Genomic DNA, 22,954 nt, shown 5'->3' with positions numbered 1-22,954 from the left:
TGGATAGGAATGTGGCTTCCTCCATTGAGATTAGGTTGAAAATTGTATACTTTTGTTATATTATGCTGCATTTAAATGAAACTCATGAGTTGTGTTTTGTTTGTGTTTTTGAGATAGTATATGCTTGTAGTTAAATCCATTTTTTCTTTTCTTCTGCCAAGTACAGTGACAAGACTCAACACATATTTAAAACTGTACTAACCAATATTTTTATTATTAATCATGGATAAAATAACTGTGTTACGTGAAAGGGCTTTGTTTGTAATGATGGACCCATACAGTCCTTTGAATCTGTTAAGTCATTGTCCTGGTTTTCTGGCCTCAACTTTACTGTTTTGGCTCAGTCCCAGCACTCTCATCAGCCTTTTTTCAGCAGCAGCAGGGAGCTGTTTTCACTGGAAAAGCCCTGATAAACCCACTGTCCACTGTCCACTACCTGCTCCGAAACAGGTATGGAGATAGAGACAGGCACAGTCAGAGAGCAGCTGGTGAACATAGTGGAGCATTTAGCAGCTCAAGAGCCAGGGATTTCCCTCAGGAGCCGGTGGAGACCAGACCAGCGCTCTGTGTCTGCAGGATGTGTAAACAGGCAACTGTTTGTTAACATATTGGTCATATTATGAGGAGATAAATTGTCACTATTGTTGCGCTGAAAAATATATGCTGCCAGAATAATTTGAAAAATGCTAAGATCATATAGAGGTCAAGGCTTTGGGTACATATATGTTGATGCTTTTAGCTACACAAAGTTGATTTGCTGTGTTCAGTAACACACATGGATGAGCTGCAATTTCTTTCATGGCAGCTCAAAATTGCCGTATCAGCTTGTCAGCTATTACCAAACGTCCATTTCTCGTCTCGGCTGTGATGGCCCATTTGTCGGCACCATAAACATCCAACTGGAAACAGTCTAAACCACAGCAGGCAATAAAGCAGTAGTGCGACATGTCAGGGGTATAATATGATTTTACCCATAAAAACTCCCTCAATAACATGAGAGAGGTGTCACTGCTTATACAGGACACGCGCAGAGCAACCACACGTTCGTGGTCACACTTCCACACTTCCTCCATGCTAGCCATTACTTTGACACAGCACACAAGGAACAGCAATATGTACATGATGACATGCCATCAGAGTGAAATACTGACACACAGATTCAACATCCATACATCAGTGTGGAAGAAAGTATATTACAGGAATCCAGCGACAGAGATTGGCAGTATGATTTATAAATAAAATGCTGTTACCAAACAGCATCCTCCGCAATTTTGTTCAGGAAAAATGATCTAAACGAAAAATATTTCCTCCGTGGAAGCTGTTATAGGCCCTGACACTGGGCTGTAAGTGGAGGTGGAGGCTGGTCTCTCAATTTCCTGCTGGCATATAGAGAAGAGACAGAGAGGGCCACTCTCCTCACACCGCTGGAGATAGAGCAGAAACAGGTATAAAACACACACACACACACACACACACACGGAACAGGGACAGGGGTTACCATTCCCCCCATATCCATTCAGCTGTCAGCATGTGACTGAAGTTCTTCTTTATTCACCTGAGCCAGTTTCATTCGCTGCAGAACACCATAAGGTGCAGGTAAACGCTCAAAACAAACAAACAAAAAAAAACAAAACTAAGTGCAGCTTTAAGTTGGAATGATCTTGTCACACATTATTGTGACATTTTGTGCATCACCACAATTCTTGTCTGGCTCCAGTATTCGGAATCTCGCATCGTATGTATGTACAAGTCATATGTTTGATAAGATTTTCTCCAGAGCTGAAACCAGGTCAATATATAGTAGATGACTGAAATTCCGAAGAGCAGGTTGCATAAGAATTGAGTTTTATCACAGTACGGAAACTCACGGTGTGTTTGATTAAACTAGAATCACCACCCCACGGTTGTAGGCCTCCGCCAACCGCTGAAGTTGCAGTATTTAGTGTATAGTGTCATAATTAGCGTATTAATTCTATAGTTATGGCCAAAAACATGTTTGGTAAGGTCATCGTGACCTTGACCTTTGACCTCTGACCACCAAATTCTAATCAGTTCATCCTTGATTCCAAGTGAATGTTTTTGTGCCATTCCTGAGATATCACGTTTGCGAGAATGGGACAAACTGTGAGGGACGGACGGATGGACGAACAACCAAAATTTAAAAAAAAGATTGCCTCTGCAGCTAGAATGAGAGATGGAGACTCAGCGATGTTCTCAACTCAAATTCAAATGACATTTTTGAGTCTTATTTGGCGTGATGATGATTTATGATCTTGAGAAGACTAAACCAGACTTAACATATGGGAAAACGTTTGCATGCCATAATAACTCATTCAACCTGAGCCCAGATTACGGAGATGTATTCTCACAGGAGCCTATCATAGGTTCAGCTGTTCTTCGCCCAGTCTGTATCCTCAGGGTCATTTCAGATCATAGAGAGTTGTTTTCTTGAGGCTGCAGGAACTGATAACTAATATGCCAGGGATCTTTCAGAACATACAGCATTAATGACTTGTTCATTTGCTCTGTAAGCGCAACGACATGATACATTTTCCTTCCAAAGCCATCAGTCTGCTCCTCTGTCAGCTGTGCCCAATTCCCAAACTGAAAATCTAAAGGCAAGTCAAACGCAGAGCCTTATTCATTAATCAGCCTTGAACGCACAATGACAGTGTGAGCTGCCTGACCTCAAATCTGTCATTTATTCCTGCACTTTCAGTGTAAAACCATCCACAGGCTTCGAAAAATCCGGAGCTCTGACCAGATCACTGGACCTTGCAGCTAATTCTGTTCACTGAGCTAATAGGCAGGTTTCCCTCTTGAGATAATGTGGAGATTGTTGCTAGTGAGGACAGCATTAAGGATGCTGATGAAAAGCATAGTAATCTGCTGCTTTTACATTTAATCTTTTCAAGTTTGGGTTTAAAATACCAATAACGAGCTGATACACATACAACCTCGACTCTAGACCAGTACAAGAGCACTGGGTGGTTGATTGGAGATTAAAAAAAAAAAAGGCAGAGCAATTAACTCAGGCCCTGCATATAGGCCAAGATGCCAACTGCACATTAATCTCATATAGATATGATCTATATGATCTGATTAGATAAAAAAGTTGGAGGTGATGTCTAGGAGGTTTGAACTGGCCAGTAGCGATACGCTGCTCTGCCGCTTGCCGTTACTGTCGCTCTGAGACCAGTGTCCTAGTCAGCTGACACAGCGCTTCACTGCCAACTCTGACTTCATCCTGTCTCAGACTGAAAGAGACAAGGACGAGGCAGACAGAGAGAGAGAGAGAGAGAGAGAGAGAGAAGTCAGGGACAGATAAACAGAGCCAGAGCCGCAGAACAGTGTCCTACTATCCCACTGTGACAGGACACACTGGTCTCACAGGACAGAAATGAGCAATGACACTGATAAACGGATTAATCTTAAGAACACCCAAAAAACACACTTCATTTTGGTATGTCCCAAACCTTTATCTCACTCTATTTCACCCCCCTCTTTCACTCCACCTATTGTTGCAATTCTTCTCAGACTCGGCCTCCCCTGTGTCTTCAGTCTGCCGGCTCCGTCAGCATACTAATGCAGCCAGACCGAAGACTTTCCCATAAAACCGTCCGTGGATACGTGAGGCTGCGGGAAAGACAACAGGGTGGGTTTATAGCACAAGCGGCTAAGGCCAGCTGGGAGTTTGGGGTTGAAACAGAACAATCACCATGAGGAAGAGTGATACCTGCTCTCGCTAAATGGTTGATAGTGTAAACACTAGTTGATTCCACACTGCCCTGCTTTGACAGACACCGTCCAGGCCTCATTCATTCATCTGTCCTAAAGGCAGTACACCATGCTGAGGCTGAGAAATGCTCGGCATACACGGTTTCAGGAAGAAGTCTATGCAATCATTTTGTTTGGTTCATAGAATGTTCACTGCTCAAATATTTAGATCCAGTGTGACACTAAAGCAGAGTGGCAGTCTGGTGTATCATGCGGCCCTTAATTTTCATTTAATCTGTCTGAATCCAGTTATCACAGACACACAGGCTGACCCTTGTTAGTTGGAATTTCTAGCCTCATCTTCCCAATTATCTCGGTCACATTCCTGCTCTCTCTCCATCTCCCTCATTCCTTCACTGCTTATACTTTTACTCTCTTAGGTACATGATGTTATCAGCCTGCAGATTCTGTGACACACTTATGTGAAGCCCTGACACACAAACATCACGTTACTAATCCCTGCCCAAGACAGCGGACTATGATTTACGTCCTATTAGGACATTCATCTGAATGTTTCATCCAGAGTGACTTTGAAAGAGTGAGCAGACAGTTCAGCCCCTCAGTAATATATTTTAAAATAAAACATTTATGATTTGTTCTTGTTACCAAATCCCATGAAAAGACCAAAATCAGCAATAAACTTATTGACGGAAGTATTTGCTGTGTACCCATAACCTGATATAACTTATTCCTCTCCACTGTGGTCCAAAACCTATTAAAACACATTAAATACACATATCAGATAAATATTCCTTCATTACAATCAACATGGCCACTGTAAATCTTTCTGAAACTACTACGTCAAGCCATCTATTTTTTGTTGGCCACAGCCAACACTCTTTACATCTGAATGTTATAATCTGAAGCATCAGCAGCTGTCTGTCTGTTGATCTACACTGACAAATGCACATGTGCAGTGTGAGTGGCTGCTCCCAGACTGATTCCAAATCTAACCATTGTCAAGAAAATGAAGAGTTTGTTAACTGTGTACTTTTATGTTAATCGGCAAGGATATCAAATCATTCCAAGGCAAAGTGCTAAAGTCCAAGGGAAGTCGCCAGTCATTGTTGGGTTGAGCTGCAGGTCTTTTTTGATTTTGTCAAGTCAAGTCTGAAGTTATCAGATTCCCTGGTTCGAGTCTGACTCAGATCCCATCATGTGACTCGAGTCCACAACACTGTGACGAGCTTTTGTGACGTACGTAAACAGCAGCTATGAACAAACACTTCTAACACCGAACAGACCCGAAGTTCAGGCGGAGCACTGAAGGCGTGCTTGCATTAGCTGGGCGCCATCAGCTGCTCTGCTCAGTTTTCACCACCAGTGGCTCATTCATCAGCTGACAAGTAACAGCCAGTCTTTATTCATGTGTACAGCGAAGCCTTTAACACCTATTACTTCTCTCTATTACTCTGCTGATATTGTCATGCCACCATAGTCAACCTCCTCCACATGGTACTAAACCTTTATTGATTTAACATTTAATGTTCATGTATTTATGTCTTTATTAGAGGGGATTAGTTCCCTTGCTGATTCTGGGGGAATCTGCTGGTCCAAAACTGACTGTACAACAATTTGATATAAATGGTCAATTCATTGAGTGTTTCTGACTGAACTGTTAAATATGTACTGTAAACGTACGTTGTCTTATGTTGCTGTTGAAGCACTGCGTTTTTCAATGTGTCTGCAAACGGACACCCAAAATAACACAACACCTTCAATTCAGGTTCTGCTATTGCTCTTAATGTTACAGGACCAAGGTACCTTGCAGGGTTTATGTGATGGGGTGGGGTTAAATGAGCCAACCACCCATCTGGGATCTTTTTTTATTGGAGAGAATTTTATAGATTCAGCCAAATGCTGTACGATGATACTTTGATACTTTTACAGGATAAAACAGTGGGGGTATTTCATATAAACATACACGGTTTGTTTCATGTTTCTATAATAAGGAAGGTGCACGTTCAGCCAGTCTGAAGAATTAAAACCTGGAATTACAAATTGTAGATTTGTTGAGACAAAAATAACGGAGCTTAAATTTGACACAGATGTGTAGAGGAGTGCAGGTGTGTTGGCCCCGCAGTCTGTTGCGACATTTCACTGCGAACCTCCCCCCATGACATCTAGTCAGATCCATAGGCACCACGTGCTAAATATCACTGCCAAGCTGCTGACTTAACTGTAAGCTGTTTTGATGCTAGTATGTGTGCGTGTGTGTGTGTGTGTGTGTGTAAGTGTGTGTGTATGTCTCTGACTAACCCCTGCTGGGTGAGTAAACACAGACCGCCCGCCAGTATTCTGACTCAAGGTCAATTTACTGCCAATTATACTGCAATAGATGCAGGGGAGACACACGCACACAAACACACACACAAAGTTGTACTTCTATCTTTCCGCGGCCCTCACGAAGATAGTACAAGTACAAGTATACACACACAGGCATTATTATTTAAAGCCTTTCCTTCCATGCAGGGAGTCTGATGTAAAAAGCAGACAGACAGAGGGTGTCCCCTGATCTTTCCAACCTCTTTGTGTCTGCTGAAGTTACTTCACAGTTTACACACAGGAACTTCCATCACCTGCTGATAAAAACAGGTTTAGATGAGGTTCTAAAAGTTAAACTTTGATGGCCTAAAGTTTAAGGATAAACACAGATAAAATCCAGCTTCAATGTGCAGACTACAACTTGACAATTGAAAAAAAAAAAACAAAAAAAAAACCAATTTTTTTAGGCAGATTTTTTTTTAATCAATATCACTGACACACACAAATCACTCATGGGTAAGGACACTATCCTGGGAGGGATAGGCCCTCCACAAAGGGAGACCGAGTCAAACTGAAATCTATCTCAATTTTTCAAACGCTAACACTGACAGCTCCTCTTCAAACGACTCCATGTGGCCATGGGGGATCCACGGTGTAGATTTTGTCATCTACCAGCGACTGTGATGGTCCATATGAACCGTCCACCTGTAGCTCAGAATTAATGGCAGTGTGGACCTTGTGCATGGACTGTACATGCAGACAAACATATGTACATGTATGCACACACCAAATGTAGTATAAACAGAGCTGTGTCCGCATCTGTTTTTGGACTACAGTTTGTAGACCTGCTGTGTTTCCGATGACTTATTGAGCCACAGTTCTGCCAGCAGCACTGAACCAGAAACTAAAACCATTACTTTGGAAAATCATTACAACTCTTAATGTGGGCTATCTGGAGCAGCTCCAGAGCATCTCCTGATGACATCATAGTTTATATAACGTACTCGGTCAGAAAGCTTTAATGACCTAACCATAGACTTGTTTCTTTCAGAACCAATGCTATGTACAGATATTCACAACAATTATCTGCTCTCCGACACATTTGAAACAAAAGCCTCATTCTCATCTCTGTGAGTTACTACTGAAATACCACAATAACACCTATTCGGTTTTAGGGTGGATTTTGGTACTGACAAATATATTTCTTGGTTATTGGCATAATGAAACTAAAGCCTGTGTTATCTGATTTCTCAATGAGCCCCTGAAGGAAATAATAAGAACTGTAGCCTTCATTTGCAAGAAAGGATCTTTCTCTCCGTCCTATCTCTCTCTCCGCATTAGGTGTTATCTGTGTGTACAGCTCTAAGACACATGGATCAATATAAACCCTGCGTGGGAGAATGATGTCCTCTTTAATCTGAGACCAAGACAAAAGACAGACAAAGACAGCAGCAGAGAGGGAAGGGAAGCCAAGGAGAAAAGGAAAAACAGAGAGAAAGGAGATCATATGGGATGCTTGCTACTAGGTTTCATTTTGTAGAGGCCAGAGTCTATGTGGACCAAGGAAGAGCTGCTGCATGGTGTTTTCTGTCCCCTGACAATGTTGTCCTGTTGTCCAGTTTCTTAGGGTAGAACTCATCGTGCTCAGCTTTCACTGCTCATGCTAACTGCCCAGTTCTTTCAGTTATTTAAAAATAAACGTCCGGTACTGTTGGAAAAACCAAATACGTCGCTTGCTGTGCACTTGGAAAACCAGACACTGTGTTAGACAACAGTAATGATGAACTGACTACAGGTTTAACCCAGACGAGTTCAAACAAACGGCATCAGGGTTCAGTAATGCGGCTGATCTTCCGTCACATTTCCGGCACAGATTGTCATAAATGACATGTATGAAAAGCTTTTGGCTCAATGGTTATCAGGTTATAATGGACAATTCCAGTTTATCCCGACCTGGGTCTTTTTATCATAGTGTTATCCTTCAATTCTATCTGTATTAATAAAATCTGACTCAACAAGAGTAACACAAGAGTCAACAACAGATCTGAGAACATGCTGACATCACTAAGTGAGAAGAAACAGTACTTTTTTCCTAAAAAGTCAATCTGGCAAGTTGCCTAGCTAGTAACATTTTTCTAACATTTTCTACTAAACTTATGTGTGAATAAAGGTGGTCACATCACCAGTAAAAGCACACACATGATAGTGACAACACATCTGACTTTGAGAGAGACTCCTGCATATGACACTACCTGTAAAAATGGTGAGAAACTGGTCTAATTCTGAAATTAGACAGTTTTAGTGGTAGAAAACAATTTCTTACCCCCTACATTAACAGAAATATCGTGCAGTCTTGCATGTCATGTGCCAAATGACACATGAGCATTGTTTCATTTTTAAACACAATCAACAGTGATATTTCCATATGAGACCTACACTTAATGACCAAAAGTATGTAGACACCCCAGTATTGCATCCACGTGTTTGCATAACATCTCACTCCAAAATCATGCCCTGCTGTAACAGCCTCCACTCGTTTGGTTTCACACTTTCCTCCAGATTTTGAAACGTGGCTGCAGAGATTTGCAAGAGCATTAGTGACGTCAAACACTGATGTTGGTTGATAAAGCCTGGCTCACAGTCAACGTTCATCCCAAAGGTGTACGATTTGCATCAATATTTCCTTTGACTGGGGGGGAGGGGTCTAGCCCAAACCATAAAAAGCAGGCCCAGATCATTTTTCAACCTCCTCCAAACTTGCCACGTTTAAAGTCGCAACCGTTACAGTGCAAAAACAAAAATCACATGATGAAGTCGTGATAAACCATGTGAGAATGGAACAAATGAAAGGATCCAGATCAGCAGCTGCAGCAGAGAAGAAGCTGCTTTTGTGTCTGTGGAGGGCAGAGCTCCATGTTCAGAAATGCAGAGAGGAGTCGCTCTTAACTCACAGTCTAGATATAAGTTCTAAATGTTTACGTTCACACACTTACATGATATTCCAGTATTGAGGGGAAGTAAAACAATATGGATCACTATCCTGTCAAAATATTAAGCTGCGGGCTACATACTGCATAGATCGTATCTTATGAAAACAAAGAGTGTTCTTAAGTAACTAACTGTGATAATTACGTTGATGTGTTTTTTTAAAGTAAATAAACAAAATTCTACCAGCTTGTATGTATGTTGTATCATGACAACAGCAGAAATAAAAAAATATCTGGAGACAATAAAACCATTTGAATCAAAATGCAAAACAATTATTAACACTAACAGGCACTCTCCCCAAAGTCTGCAGGAATCAGGAATAATATCCACACGTTAACAAACTAAGAAGCACTACTTAGACTTAGTGCATGAACGAATCCAGCAAGCCCAAGGCTCCAAAGAAGTCTCTACGGCATTCCAGAATGCAGCTCTGCATGTGCCCAGGGCAGCGAGTATGTTCTAGCAATGTGCAAAGCAGTTCTTTTCAGTTTCCTGTATCAAAAGAATCAGTTCATTAAAAAGATTTGTTCAGAAGATTTGTTCAGCAAATCATTCAGTGCTTGACTGGAGCTCCAACTGCGTAGTCCCACTCACTGAACTGAAAAAAAGCCAAACAGTGTTGGAGAAAAATCCAATTTTTCCAGTTTTTGTTGAAATTTAATGAGTTCAATTCCAGTGAACAACCTTAAATGGTACAAAGGTAAGCAGTCAACTGCCCAAGGTAAAAAAAACAAGTTTATGTCACCAAAAAACTGAAACGTCGTGTAAATTTCATAGAAAACAGGTCTTTTTCAGGGATTAAAAAATTGGTTAACTTGCAGCTTTCCTGCAGCAATGGAAGTAAATTAAGCTACTATGGCAAAGCAGTTTCCCTCTGGGCTCAATAAAGTACCTACCTAGACTTGAACACACCCCATTCCTCCTGCGAATGAAATGACTTCAATCACTCGCTTACTGAATGAGAGTTGCAAGGACAAGTGATTTAAACGGTACAGGAGGTGACTGACTGACTGTAGCTACACGGACTGTTCAGTACTACAAACCTGTACAAACTATTATACTCAACTCCACTTACCTAGACTCGAACACACCGCAAGAAACGCTGCATGTTGCGGGAGTGAGATACACTCACTCTCTGTGAATGAATCATGTTCACTTCAATTGACCCAACTACTGTCTGGGCGAAGGAGGTCAAATTTTCAGGCCATTGAGAACCACCTCCGCTTGCCTTGGCAAATCCAATGAGCCAGCTGCTGACCCTAAAGAAGCACCCTGGGTTCGCAGTCCGTGGCATACGAAGAGGCAGACAGACTTCCTAAGGCTTGTTGTGCGGTCCTTCCTATGGAGGCTGGGGGCATTGCGCCCCTGTCCCTAGGTAGGCCACCACAGTGATGTTGTCCAACTGATTAGTTTGGTGGTAAATAAGGTGGCCATGATAGGCCGTCACGCTGTTGGAGGAAGCATGGCACCCATAGTGTCACCAACTGCACTTCCTGAAGAAATATTATCCAATTTCTGGTTAAAAGAAAAAGCTATTTCAGAGAGAAGCAGACAGAGGGGTCTACAGTATGCATTTGAGGTATATGTCCAGGATGTCAAACTGGCTCAACAGCAAAAACATGTTAAAAAAGATATAGATAGAAGCTAAAGTCTACAGATCAAAATGTAAAGTGAACCACCCACCTCACCTGGCATTCGAGACAGGAGACTATGAAATTAAAGAGCAACACTGTTCCTGTAAAGTAAGGTAGGTTCACTGTTAAAATCATTAAAAAGCAAAAGCAGCATGTGTAGACATTCAGTATACCTTCAGTAGTTTTCATAGCATAGAATCAGACTTACTTTGACTGGTATCATTTTTACACTTGCCCAACGTTTAACCATGACTAGCTCGAAATCCACAAAATCAGACTAAAAATGACGAAAATTCGATACAATTGCATGACAGTCTATGGAGCACAGCTGTATAGTTGTTGGACCCTGGTCCAAGCTGGCTGACACTGTGTTATGATTGACCAGTCTGTGTTCAAGGGGCGGAAGGTAGCAAAGGGTCAATACCTGCCGCACAAAACCAATGCTAAGATTCCCACTGTGTGGGTGCACCACTTGCTGAGCTCTTGTGATCAGTCCGATCGGAGGCAGAACCATCCCCACTGTGATTCTAGCTGCTGTCTCCACTCACTATAGCAGGTGTGGTAGACCCACTATACGTTCATCTGACAAACATGCGCATAGTGCAAGAATCAAGTCAGAGATCAAGATTGGATTCGCTGGCTTGGCTGGAAAGCGCTATCAGTGTGATGGCAGTGAGGTCCACACATGTGACACTGAATCACCAGAGACATGTGGGTTTAACTTCATGAAGTGATGGGGCAAGAATCAAGAATCAATAATCATCGGTGTAAGGTAGAACAATAGCCCTTTCCCTTAAAGGCTTAGGTGCCCCTTCCACACACTTGGCAAAGATGCACATCCGAATAGTCAAAAAGGGAGGCAACAGTGCTGAAAATCTCCCTGGAGGCTCACTAGTGTTCACTGTGGGAACCACAGAGAAAGTGGCTCCTAGGGCAACACTCTTCTGCGCTGTCTGTGAAGGGACCACATGAATTAGCAGAACAGCGTGGAAGATTGACATGGCCCGATTACTGCAATTGGCAGCATGAAACACTGTACAATGTCTCGTCGTACTTCACCCCACCTGAGTCAGGGAGAGAAGAAGAAATCCTATACCAAGTGGGGTGCCTGTAACCAACATTTGTATCGAAAATGAAAAACCTGTGCTTCACAGTAACAGTAAGCCATGCGGAATGCGGCCGCCGTAGCCTGAGTGTAGATACCTACACCACTGCTGAGCAAACCAGCGAGGAAAGCTGGGTCGTAGCAGTGCTAAGCAGATTCTAGCAAGTCATGATGTAGCTATAGCTAGCCAGCTGGTGTTAGCTAATGACACAGCCTGGGCAACAGAAGCCTTGCAATTAGCAGAAGTGTGCTCCATTATCTGGTCACCAGTGTCAAAAGGCCTCTGCTTCGGATGCAAGCTGGAGCAAGCAGACTGAAATATGTAACGAGAAACTGACACAAGACTATTTTTTGGAGGATGTCTCAGCAACACCTGAGGGTGATGAAAGTTTTGCTGGGTGCTGTATCTGTACTGCTGAGTGAAAAAGAGAGATGAACAGTGTACATGCTGTCTTGGCTGACACACCTCTTCAGTGTTGCATGGAGGTTGGTGACAGTGTCTGGAGACCGGCAGACAGGACTAGTGGTTCCAATTTTTAAAAAGGGGGACTCACGGTTGTGCTCCAATTATCACAATGCTCAGCCTCCTGGGGAAAGCTTATGCCAGGGTTCTGGAAAAGGAGGCTCAGACCAATTGTTGACCCCAGGGTAGACCCAGAAAACGCTGGAGAGATTATATATCTATTCTTGCATGGGAATGCATCGGGATCCCCCAGGATGAGCTGGAAATTGTTGCTGGGGAGAAAGGCCTCTGTGCTGCCTTGCTAGCTAGTTTGAACTACTTTGTTGTAGCAATGTTGTTGCATTTACAGATCTCCTTTACTTTGTGAATACAATGTGATGGGAAGAAAGGTCAAAACTACAAAATTTAGACCAGAGTTGTAATAAACTCAACAACTACACTGAAAACCGTTCACGTCCAACATCATCTAACAGAGGCAGAGAAGTCACCAACTCCCCATCCATTCACCGGTGGTCTACAAAATCTAGCTCCTCTTGTGTGAAATGCTTCTGCCCTCTGTTTTAACATCTTAAACTCACATACTGCAAACGTTTAAAAATGGAGCACTGTGTTCAGGAATCATCATGACCTCACACTTGAATGAATAATTCACCACCTCCTCGCCTCTCTGTGTATGTATGTTTGTGTGTGTATGCGTTTGTGTACACACACACAAATACAGCTATGCATCTTTCAGACATCCAGTCTGCTGTTAAGTGCCTCTGAGTATGTGGCTTTGTCTCATAATTAGTCGACTCATAATTACTTTCCACTGATTCATTTTCGGTTGTCATCATGGTGTTTCTTCCCGGTATCAACAGAGGAACAAGATCCAGAGACGCACTACCTCCTAAACCATGGTGAGCGAGGGAGGTAGAGAGCTGATTTATGCAGACAGTGTCTGGTAACAGCAAGCCATGGAGGGAGCTGTCTCTTTGGCTGTGTGACATCACAGAGGAGTAACAGAGCATCCCTGGGGGTCACTCGGTCCTGTTCTGTTTTTAGCCTGGACAGCTGCTCCTCGAATACACTGATGCACTCTCCGCATTTTCTATCACAGCTCTGTTTGTCGCACCCATAAACACATCCCCTCCCACTGCCTCCCACCGCATGTACCTATAACTCTGTAAAATCACCATTGGTGCTGTCACAGTGTCTATTATTCCCTTCAGAAGCTGCCTGTATAAAATCTTCAACACAGCCATAGTTTTTACAGTTTTTTTTTCAGTTCCATTACCCCTTACATACTGTTCAGGTCAAATTTGATCCATTTTGACATTTGACTCTGTGTCCAGGAGGTTATCGATCTGTTATTCCGAGATGAGCAAGGAGACTGAGTTAGAAGAGAAAGTATCAGAGAAGGAGGACAGGACCAGACATCCAGAGTTTGTCTGAGGCACACAGTGCAGGAAGAGGACAAGATATCTGGTACAACTTACATAACACAATCTACAAACCACAGCATCAAAAATGACCACCTAGTTCAATCAACCCTCTGGGACATATTCTCAACAATTCTGAATCAAATCTAGACTTCACCTTGACTCATAATTAGTTTCCAGTGACTCATTGTTGGTGCCATCTTGTTTTTTCTTTCCCAGTATCAACAGAGGAATTTCATACCTTTTGGAGATCAGTTCATCTTCTACTCACTTAAATATTCACAGTAACAGACATTTTGAACGCGGATGCTCAAACTTTTTCATGCCACTGTACACCCGTCCCTGCTTATTCATTATTATTTGGAACAATGTAGGTCCCCTGCACTTTCATTCTGGCACTGCACCATCATTTGTACTTTGCAGTTCCTTTTATCTTAATTTCATCTATGTTTAGCTGTTTTATCCTATTTTACTTAAATATGTCTGTATATTTTATTTTATATTTATACTATGTATATAGATTTATTTTAGTATAAATACCGAGCATCTTCTGATCAAAAATATTCTCCAGGATGAATAAAGTTCTACTTAGTTGTAACAAGACTAGGTCAAAACCTAGTATATGGCGGGACCGTTTATGGTCAATGTGTGAAATTGAGGACCTAGTCCAAATTTGTTGTGGAGCCACTGTAAACTACTACTTTCAATGAAAAGGAAATGAAGCCTGCTTTAAAAGTTACTGAATGTCGCTAGATGATGTAATACATTAATTTAGCATATTCATGACATCATTGCGTCATATTTACATTCTGCCTAGTGTCAGCCTGTTTCAGCCCTTTATCTGTTTGCTTCTCTCCTACTCTCTGGGCTCACACACACAGTACTTTAATAAAGCTGATTTCCCAATAAAGCTGGTCTCATTTTCATGTTGTCAGACAACGGAACAAGTACGAAACGTATGAAACAGGGACTGAAAAGCGGCCCATTAAGACGACATGTTAACCAGCAGTCACTTCCAAGCTCGCAAGTTCTACCAGTCACTGCATAATATAATCCAATACTCCTCCACTGTGACAAGCCCGGGCCAAATCAAATCAGACCTCAACCTCCTTGCAAATAATCCTCTAGGTTAACATTTAAAGGACTTTCATCTAAAGTTGTTTTTCTCAGGCTAACCCCAGGCTGTGCATGGCCCCCATCAAGATCCAGCAATTCAACTCTCAGCAAACCAACTACCTTTATATCTAAACTAAACCAACCCAGATACCTCAAACTAATGATGATGGGACATTCCTGGTAGGTTGCTAAGACTGGTAGGAGTTAAAAAAAATATTGCACTTTATGTTTACTGTAAATTTCACAGCTATCCATGTACAAGTTGATTGCTTTGAATATATAAGTATAGTTATTTGATACGAGCCCATTGTCGTTAAAATGTCGTTCCCCCGATTTAATTCCAGCACTGAAACCACTTGTAATCAATGTATTAAATCAGTATTATTTACATTTTTTTTGTTGCATATCATCATAACATACAGATACTTAAATCAATCTTACACTGTATCCTTATTGTAGCTCCTTTGTGTAGCATACCTGAGCTGGCACTAAGCCTGATTACAACCAGCACAGAGTGGAGATGAAGCTCATTGTACAGATCAATGTGATGGACTCCTGTTGAGCTAATTAGCAGCGAGCTGTGGCTAGCTCTTTACAGCCCAGTGGTGGAGCTCTCTGAGGTCCCCGGCCACAGTAAAGCCCAAGATTATTACATTAAACCAGCCAGTACATGTCACCCAATTAGCTAATGCACATGACAATGGAAAAATGCATGAAGGCTTTGAGTGAAAGCATATGAACTTCTGTATGCTGCATTAGCATGAAAAAGTCTTTTTTTTTTTTACCTGTCCCTAAAATCTTGTCAATAAGGTGAGACAGCTGCCTGTTTGTTTAATATTTTCTGCCAGTCACCCCACTGATAGTTAGAACAGAATTTTAATTTCGTGAACCAAAACTATGACGTAAAACATAAGTTGACCTTTCATCCACTAAGAATGGAAACTTTAAACTGAAAACTCTGATGAAAGCTAACACCTAAACAATAACATGAAGGATGGAGGAATGGACAAGTGAAACATGAGTGTAAGATTAATGGATGATGTCAATCGTCTAGATCTCCCTCTAGATGTTTGCTAAAGGAATATTAGTTCACTAATGTTACCTGGCATCTGAGCTGCTAAACCCTGACAGTGAACGGTGTTTTAGTGGACGAATGGATAAATTCAGCTTTTGAAAGATCACAGTGCTCTTTGGTATTTTACTCTTTACTGAGCAAATAAAAACCTTGTTTTCCCTTTGGCGAGACAAACCTGCTGCCAGAATATTTTTGCGGAGGTCAAGAAACATCACCCCAATGTTACAGTGGGCAAACCCTCTCTGTGTCTTTCGTTCCAACTACATACTGCCATGTCAGTTCGTTCTATTCCAATGTCACAAAGATCCCAGCGCCTCTGACGTTTTGAGACCACTTCTATTCATCTTGGGTTTTGGCCAGAGTACAGTAAATTTTAACCGCTTGTGGACTCACCACATTGCCTCTGTGTTCTGAGAACAACGTTACCCTCATGTTGCTCCTATTTCTCCCTGATAACATTATTCTTTGAAGGCTCCTGACTTTTATTAACATCGCTGTGTGTAGGATGTGTATGTGATCGTAGTTTCTTTAAATTTATTCTTAAGTCATAAGTTTGTTTTGTCAAAAAACGTGTTTAAAATTGATCAATTTTAATATTGATAAAATAGGTGCAGTTGAGGGTAGCAGTATGCATTACTGGCTGCCACAGTGTCTTTTTTATGCTATTACTAGCAGTCGCCAACTACATATCATGTCATATCCTATATATAATAAGTTGCACTAATCCACATTTGTATTTTAGCGATGGATCTTATGACTATGTGTAATGTGGAAAGAGAGATGATCCCACAGAGCCAAAATGAAAAGTTAATGGAACTATGGAGATACCATGCAGGGACTGTGAGAACTGTGACTGGTCAGACTGAGCTGCTTGTGTTTTCCTTCAAGTTTCCGATGCCAGTACATGGTGAAGACGACATGAAGGAAGTTTTGAAAAAAAGCTCACTTATCGTCTCTTTTTCAGTAATACATCTGGAAAAAAGCCATCTCTAGTGCAAAACCTCTGCTAACTGCAATCGCTACTCTCTGTCAGAGTGAATGAAAGAATGTGAATGGAGCGATTGCACTAGGCAAAGTGAATGTCAGAATAGATAGAAAGACAGTAACTTATATTGTGAATAGTCCTTGAGTTGCTTGCATGTCCATGAAATAGTAATGTTTCTGTCAACTACACACTTCAGTGTTGAAAGTATGCTACAGTGAATCATTTATAAAATAAACTATTTATATAACTTTTGCACTCAGTGGCCTTACATCCAGCTAGGCTCATAGTCAAGCTGACGTGTCTGCTCGGTTTCCGCTCTTCGTAAAGTTCACCCTGTGAGGTGGAGAAAATTGTTTTGGGTCTCTTCTTTTTATTTCAAATGCAAATCCAAGACACTAACAAACCTGCTTCTGAAAAACAACTTTAACTGTTTAATTGTTAGTTTTAATCCGGCTTTTAACTGGAACATAAAACAAGGCCGTGAACAAGCGGCTGCACAGCATGTGGTTTTATATGTTAAATAACACAACCTAGTATGACTACTGTAGTTCCCATGTGAAATCTATTTCTGCAGAAAATACACATAAGTTCATGAGGGGCTTATTTCTTTCACAGTCTGAACTTTAATGTCAAATATATGGTTAAAGGAAGCTTTATATGTAGTTGACCATTGTACATAAATGGATTTCACTTATGATAACAGAATGGCTCTAGAGATGGCAATGTTGGTTAGTCCAACTGAAATTAATCAAGTATTGACAAATGTTGGATGCGTTGCCATGATATTTGGTACATACAGATTTGGTACAGGATGAAGTAGAATTACTTTGGTGATCAGTCGAATTGCCATCTAGCGCCATAATGCTGTTTTCCCCATTCATTTCATTACAACTGCAGTCGGCCCAGTTAAAACATTTGTTTCAATGATCAAGGATTTGCTTTTACCAGTTTTAGCAATTCCTACGGGATGTAATGTCAATCCATCGAGACAAGCAGGAAAAAGATTGTTGTCCGCTTTTGCCTGCATCTTTCATTCAAAAAAAATCAACAATGTAATATTCCGTAATATTGACAGTTTCATTTTTGAAGAGGCTTCAGTTTGGCAATCAGGGGGAAGGTGTCCTCCAAACTAGTTGCTGTGCAGATGACCTTTTCTCAGCTTTTCTCATTTAATGTTATTTAGCATTTCGTCCAAGCCAATCTAAATGCAGGAATATATAACAGGCGGGAGAGCAGTAGAATCTCCTTTAAAACAGTGATAGTTCACTACACCAAAGTGTCATTCAGCTCAGAAGTCTTTGATAGCTAAAGCTAAGTCGCAATTGTTTTTCAGAGAAGCTAATAACAAGCTAATTTAGCGAGGTATTAGCCCTCTCACATCAGCGTAACCATCTTCCCCAGACAGCATGCCTTTTGACAGAAAGGATCGATAGCAGTCCAATGAGCTGAAATGAGAGATATTGAGTTAGCGGGGCTGGAATGGAGTCTAACAGAAGACAATGTGTGTGCGAATGGATGCAGCCCGTGGGATTGAGTTTACAGAATGTGGGGAGGAATGGTGGAAATTATCAAGGGTCCAGGGGATCTTCTGAAAGCAAACATTTTGCTTGTTAGCCTCAAAATGTCCCCTTGTATTAAACCAAAGTAATCTCACTCAGGGGTCACATAATGAGGAATGTGAAGCAACAACAGTCTGACGGTACCACAAGTCACTGGACCCAAAAAACACAACTTTTGGCAGTGAGGTGGAGCTGAGGTGACAACCAAGCAGCATCCAAAATGGTTTACTGGCCAAAACACTTGTCAATTAAACAAACTCGTCTCCAAACATGGAAACGATGTGTATGGCTGCAAAAAACTAGTGGCCGTTAAAAGAACTGCATGGTATATCCCAGTTGGTCTAAATCAATAGACTGACTTTGAACATCTGATGCAGGGTTATGGAAGATTATTTCTAGTTTATTACAAATCCAAGATGCAAAAAAACCTTCTTCTGAAAAACAGTTTAAACGTTTCAATAAAAAAGCCTGGGTTTGCATTAACTGGATCTGCTACCGTATGTAATGTTGATTTTTACCAGTCACGTGAAAGAAAACACCGTCAGAGTTTGCTGCTTCTTTCTGTTTTATTTCACTGTAAATCGAATATCATTGGTTTTTGGACTGCTGGCACCTTGAGCACTTGGAGATTGAGATGGACATTTTTTTTCCCAATTTTCTGACATTGTAAAAGCTTAACTAATAATCAACAGAATAATCAGTGTTTCAAATAATCATTACTTGCAGCCCTAAACAAGCCAACTGCTCAGCCAGATTGTTTTAACTACTTTACTTGTTGGTAAAACTGAAAGTAAGCACATCTGAAAAATCGGTATTAATCCCTCATTGACAGTACAATACACCAAGCATAGAAGGTCAAAGTTGAAAGCAGGAAGTGGAACTGTAAAGTGTGACAGATGACCTGTTGATTTGTTTACAACCTGTCTTATTGCCTGTTTCTTGACCCATTACAGTTTGTTGTAGTGATGTCGCCGTGTTCCCAGATCTCAGCATTTAACTTGGTGTTTGCAATGTTACTGATAGAAATGACGGCCAAAACTACAAGAATGAGACACGGGTTGTAATAAACCAGAATTACCGTGTGTCAATAACCACACCCCCAGCTGCTCCAGCTGAGCTGCCAAGTTCCCAACAGTGCAGCGCTACAGTTGCACTGGGAAGCTTCTAACAATCAGTGTGTACAAGCTTCACTACGTTGGTTGCCTTTTACTCCCACAGACCATTGCTGTCAATAACCACGTATCCATAGCTGAAAATTTACCGTTGACACACCATATGTACGAGCTGGTACTGCTGCCCCCTTCGTCAAAGCCACACACACACACACACACACACACACACACACACACACACACACACACACACACACACACACACACTCACTGACCTTCAGGGTTTAACTGTTCAGCTGCATTACAGCTAACAAACTAGTGAATTAGCGTTGCCATACATCACGTACATGTTGGAAAATGCTGCTCTCTGATGCATGTCAATTATTATCAGACTCAGTGGAGGTTAGCCCCCCTCCTGAGGCCAGCAGTGGAACAGAATACTATGCAGAATTACATGAATAACATCGTCAGAAATCGTGCTGTATATTTAGGCAAGACATATACGAATGATATGGTGGAGGTCTGGTTAGGAACACAACCTCACAGTTGCAGCATTGTTTTTACTAACAAAAGTTAAGTGTCTCTACTGCCAGAGTGCTCTGGCAAATACTGGCCTGCGTCATAAACTAAAATAACTAAAAAGTTGCTACAAATACTCTATAGACACGATAAAGAGCTGACTGCAAAATACCCTAATGGTTCCTGCAATGCTTCTATCATAACCATGGCAACATATAGTATAACAGTAAGTGTTGGGATGTTCCTCTGCAGAGGAATGGTTAATACTTAAAGCTGCACTAATCAATATTTTTATATAAACAATGGATCAAATGACTATGTCTAACTTAAAAAAAGTCGTCTGTTACACTTACTTTTAAACACTCTTTTAGCTCATTGTTTTGGTTTTGGCAGCTGTTTTCAGTGAAGAAAAAAACTCTGGAAACCCACCGTCCACTACCTGCTCAGCAGCAAACAGCAGACAGATGCAGTCAGAGAGCAGCTGGTGAGCATAGCGGAGCATTTAGCAGCTAAAGACTTACGATCGGTGGGAGTCCAGAAACATGACTCCAAATGAATGGTAATGTTGCGCTGCGTCTGCTGATTGTGTACACAGGCAAGTGCTTGCTAACATTTTCATCCTTAACAACTTCATAAGGTGATATGTTAGTGTTATGTTTACAACTTGTTGTGCTGTCCAGGACTGACCAGAAAAATAATCATATCTTACTGAGGAAGCTGACTGCGTGACTAGCTTAAGGTTAAAGGGGGACCTAGGGTAAAAATGAGCTACAGGCCAGTACTGACTCCCAGACTTTACATGCCTCTATATTTTGCCTACAGTTCCCAAAACCAACTAGTATGTTCTATGCATGAAATACAACCTGGCCCCAGGTTTGCTCTGCATCAGTAAGGATGTGGCAATTTGACGAAATATGCACAGGGACAACATAAACTCGAATAATAAAAGTTTTAGTACTAGATTTAACGCACGGCCCCTCCTCAAGACAGAGCCACAAGTCTGTGTCTCACATGAGTTTTAATGCACCCGTCGAAGTGACAAGGTAGAGAGAGGGTCCATAGGGAGGTTTAGAGGCCAAGAAAATGAATAAAGCTCTCACTGGTATCTAAAAATCATGACATCAGTCACAATTATGACTGTCATCTTATTAAACTTAGTGGACTAAGTCAAAGGCTGTGTGGTATTCTTAGTATCTAAGCGGCCTAACTCGTTTTCAAAAGACACCTGAATATTCTAAGCTATAAATACTAAGTAAATATGAATATAAAGTAAATGTACAGTAAGTAAATATAAATACTACGTATGTAATTAAAAAAAACAAGATACCAAAGAACATTTACATCAGAGCAGAGTAAAAACAAATATTAAACATAGAGATATATAAGCAGTAGAGACATTTTCCGAATGGAAGGGGGATAAGTCATTTATAATAGGCTATATACTTTAGTCTTTGAGCTGGGCCTGTCTATTGTTAGCTGTCCAGCAGGTGAAGGCTAACTACAGGTAGCCAGTGGCTCAGATTACAGCACACGGAGCCGTGTGGTGAACAACATGAATCGATGTACACGTATATGAACACATCGCAAATTATTTCCCGTTCACTCGCCGGTTTAAAGATAACGGTGCAAATGTAACGGCAGAGTGTACTTAGTGCCGAATCGGTAACGACATGACTTCTTTGAGTCATCACTGGCAATGCTTTACTTTTCGGAGTAACGAACCATACCCCTGCCGAGCCCACCTCCTGCAGCTGCTCCAGCTCCAACCTCAGCGCCTCCTGCTCGGCCTCCAGGTCGGCGTACTGCTGCTTGAGGCTCTGGTTCTCCTCCAGGACCACCAGCCCGCACTCCGCCGCCCGGATCTTCTCGCGGTTGGCCTCCGCCAGCTCCCGGGTCAGGCGCTCCACCTCGACCCGGCACTGCTCCGCCGTGTCCCCGCATCCTGCTCCACCGGCGGCCATCGCCCCAACTCCCTCCCTCTGCCCTCTCCTCCCTGCGTCGGATGAGCAGAGAGCCCCGCCGGAGGGAGAAGCAACTGAGGTAGACAACAAACCCCCACCGCCTCCCCTCTCAGGAAATCACACCGCTGCTTCAAATCTCATGTAAAACAAAAAGAACAATAAACTACCGTGAATATCCACAAAGCGCTGTCATCGTCGCCACAGAAAGTCATCTTCTGCCAGTTGATGCTCTGAATGATGCTGCTTCTCATCGTCCGCTGCCCGCATCCTCTCCCCCTCCCTCTGCTCGGATTTTTGCTTATTCACCGGCATCAGGACGCCATCTCTGCCCGCAGCCGTGAAGCAAGGCACACTCCCCGCTCTCTGTCATGCTGCTGCAGGCTTCACAGTGTTCGGGTCCTCAGGGAGCGGAATTCAGCCCCTGCCTCACAGAATCAAACGCAGAACAGCAGGAGCTGTACGCGCCCTCTGGAGATCGGACTGCTCACTATGGACAAGGTTCTTGTTTTTATTTTCGAGCTGCTTCTGCTATAACATTTGTCATTTTTACACGTTTCAAAGCTTTAATCGATTAATAATAAACCTGAAACGAGAAAACGAAGCCCTTGTAGGTGTTGGACACAGGACGCGTAAAAGTCCACAGTAAGGGGCTCATGATCGCCTGCAATTGTTTTAATTACAGAAGCACATGAGCAGAAAGTAATGCTTTATACATATTACACTTAATAAAATTATACAAAATAAAAGCAAGAAAAGTAAAAAACAAAACAAAACAACAACATTGGAACCGATTTATATTGTATTAACTTTTTATAGTTAAAACTTAGACTATGTCAGAAAGTAATGGAATATGCTAAAATACATTACCGTGTAAAGGATTAGGCCACTTGGAGAAAAGGAACTTCTGGAATTCAGACCAAGCGTTATGAAAATAAATGTGAACACTTTTTTAAATTTATCACTAACTAACTTAT

General features: G+C 41.8%; 1 protein-coding gene across 1 annotated transcript in view; it reads right to left on the bottom strand.

Moving 5' to 3' along the window:
* Nucleotides 1-21,980, bottom strand: part of LOC120801015 (protein bicaudal D homolog 1-like) — a 38,256-nt gene extending 16,276 nt beyond the window's left edge. The window contains exon 1 of the mRNA XM_040147520.1: nt 21,762-21,980. Within this exon, the coding sequence (XP_040003454.1) occupies nt 21,762-21,980 (219 nt within the window). The remainder of the gene's footprint in view (nt 1-21,761) is intronic.
* Between the last annotated feature and the right edge of the window lie 974 nt (nt 21,981-22,954).

This window comes from Xiphias gladius, chromosome 2, assembly GCF_016859285.1.
Source record: "Xiphias gladius isolate SHS-SW01 ecotype Sanya breed wild chromosome 2, ASM1685928v1, whole genome shotgun sequence".
Taxonomy (NCBI): domain Eukaryota; kingdom Metazoa; phylum Chordata; class Actinopteri; order Istiophoriformes; family Xiphiidae; genus Xiphias; species Xiphias gladius.
The sequence above is the reverse complement of the archived record's forward strand: the minus strand, read 5'-3'. Positions and strand labels throughout refer to the sequence as shown.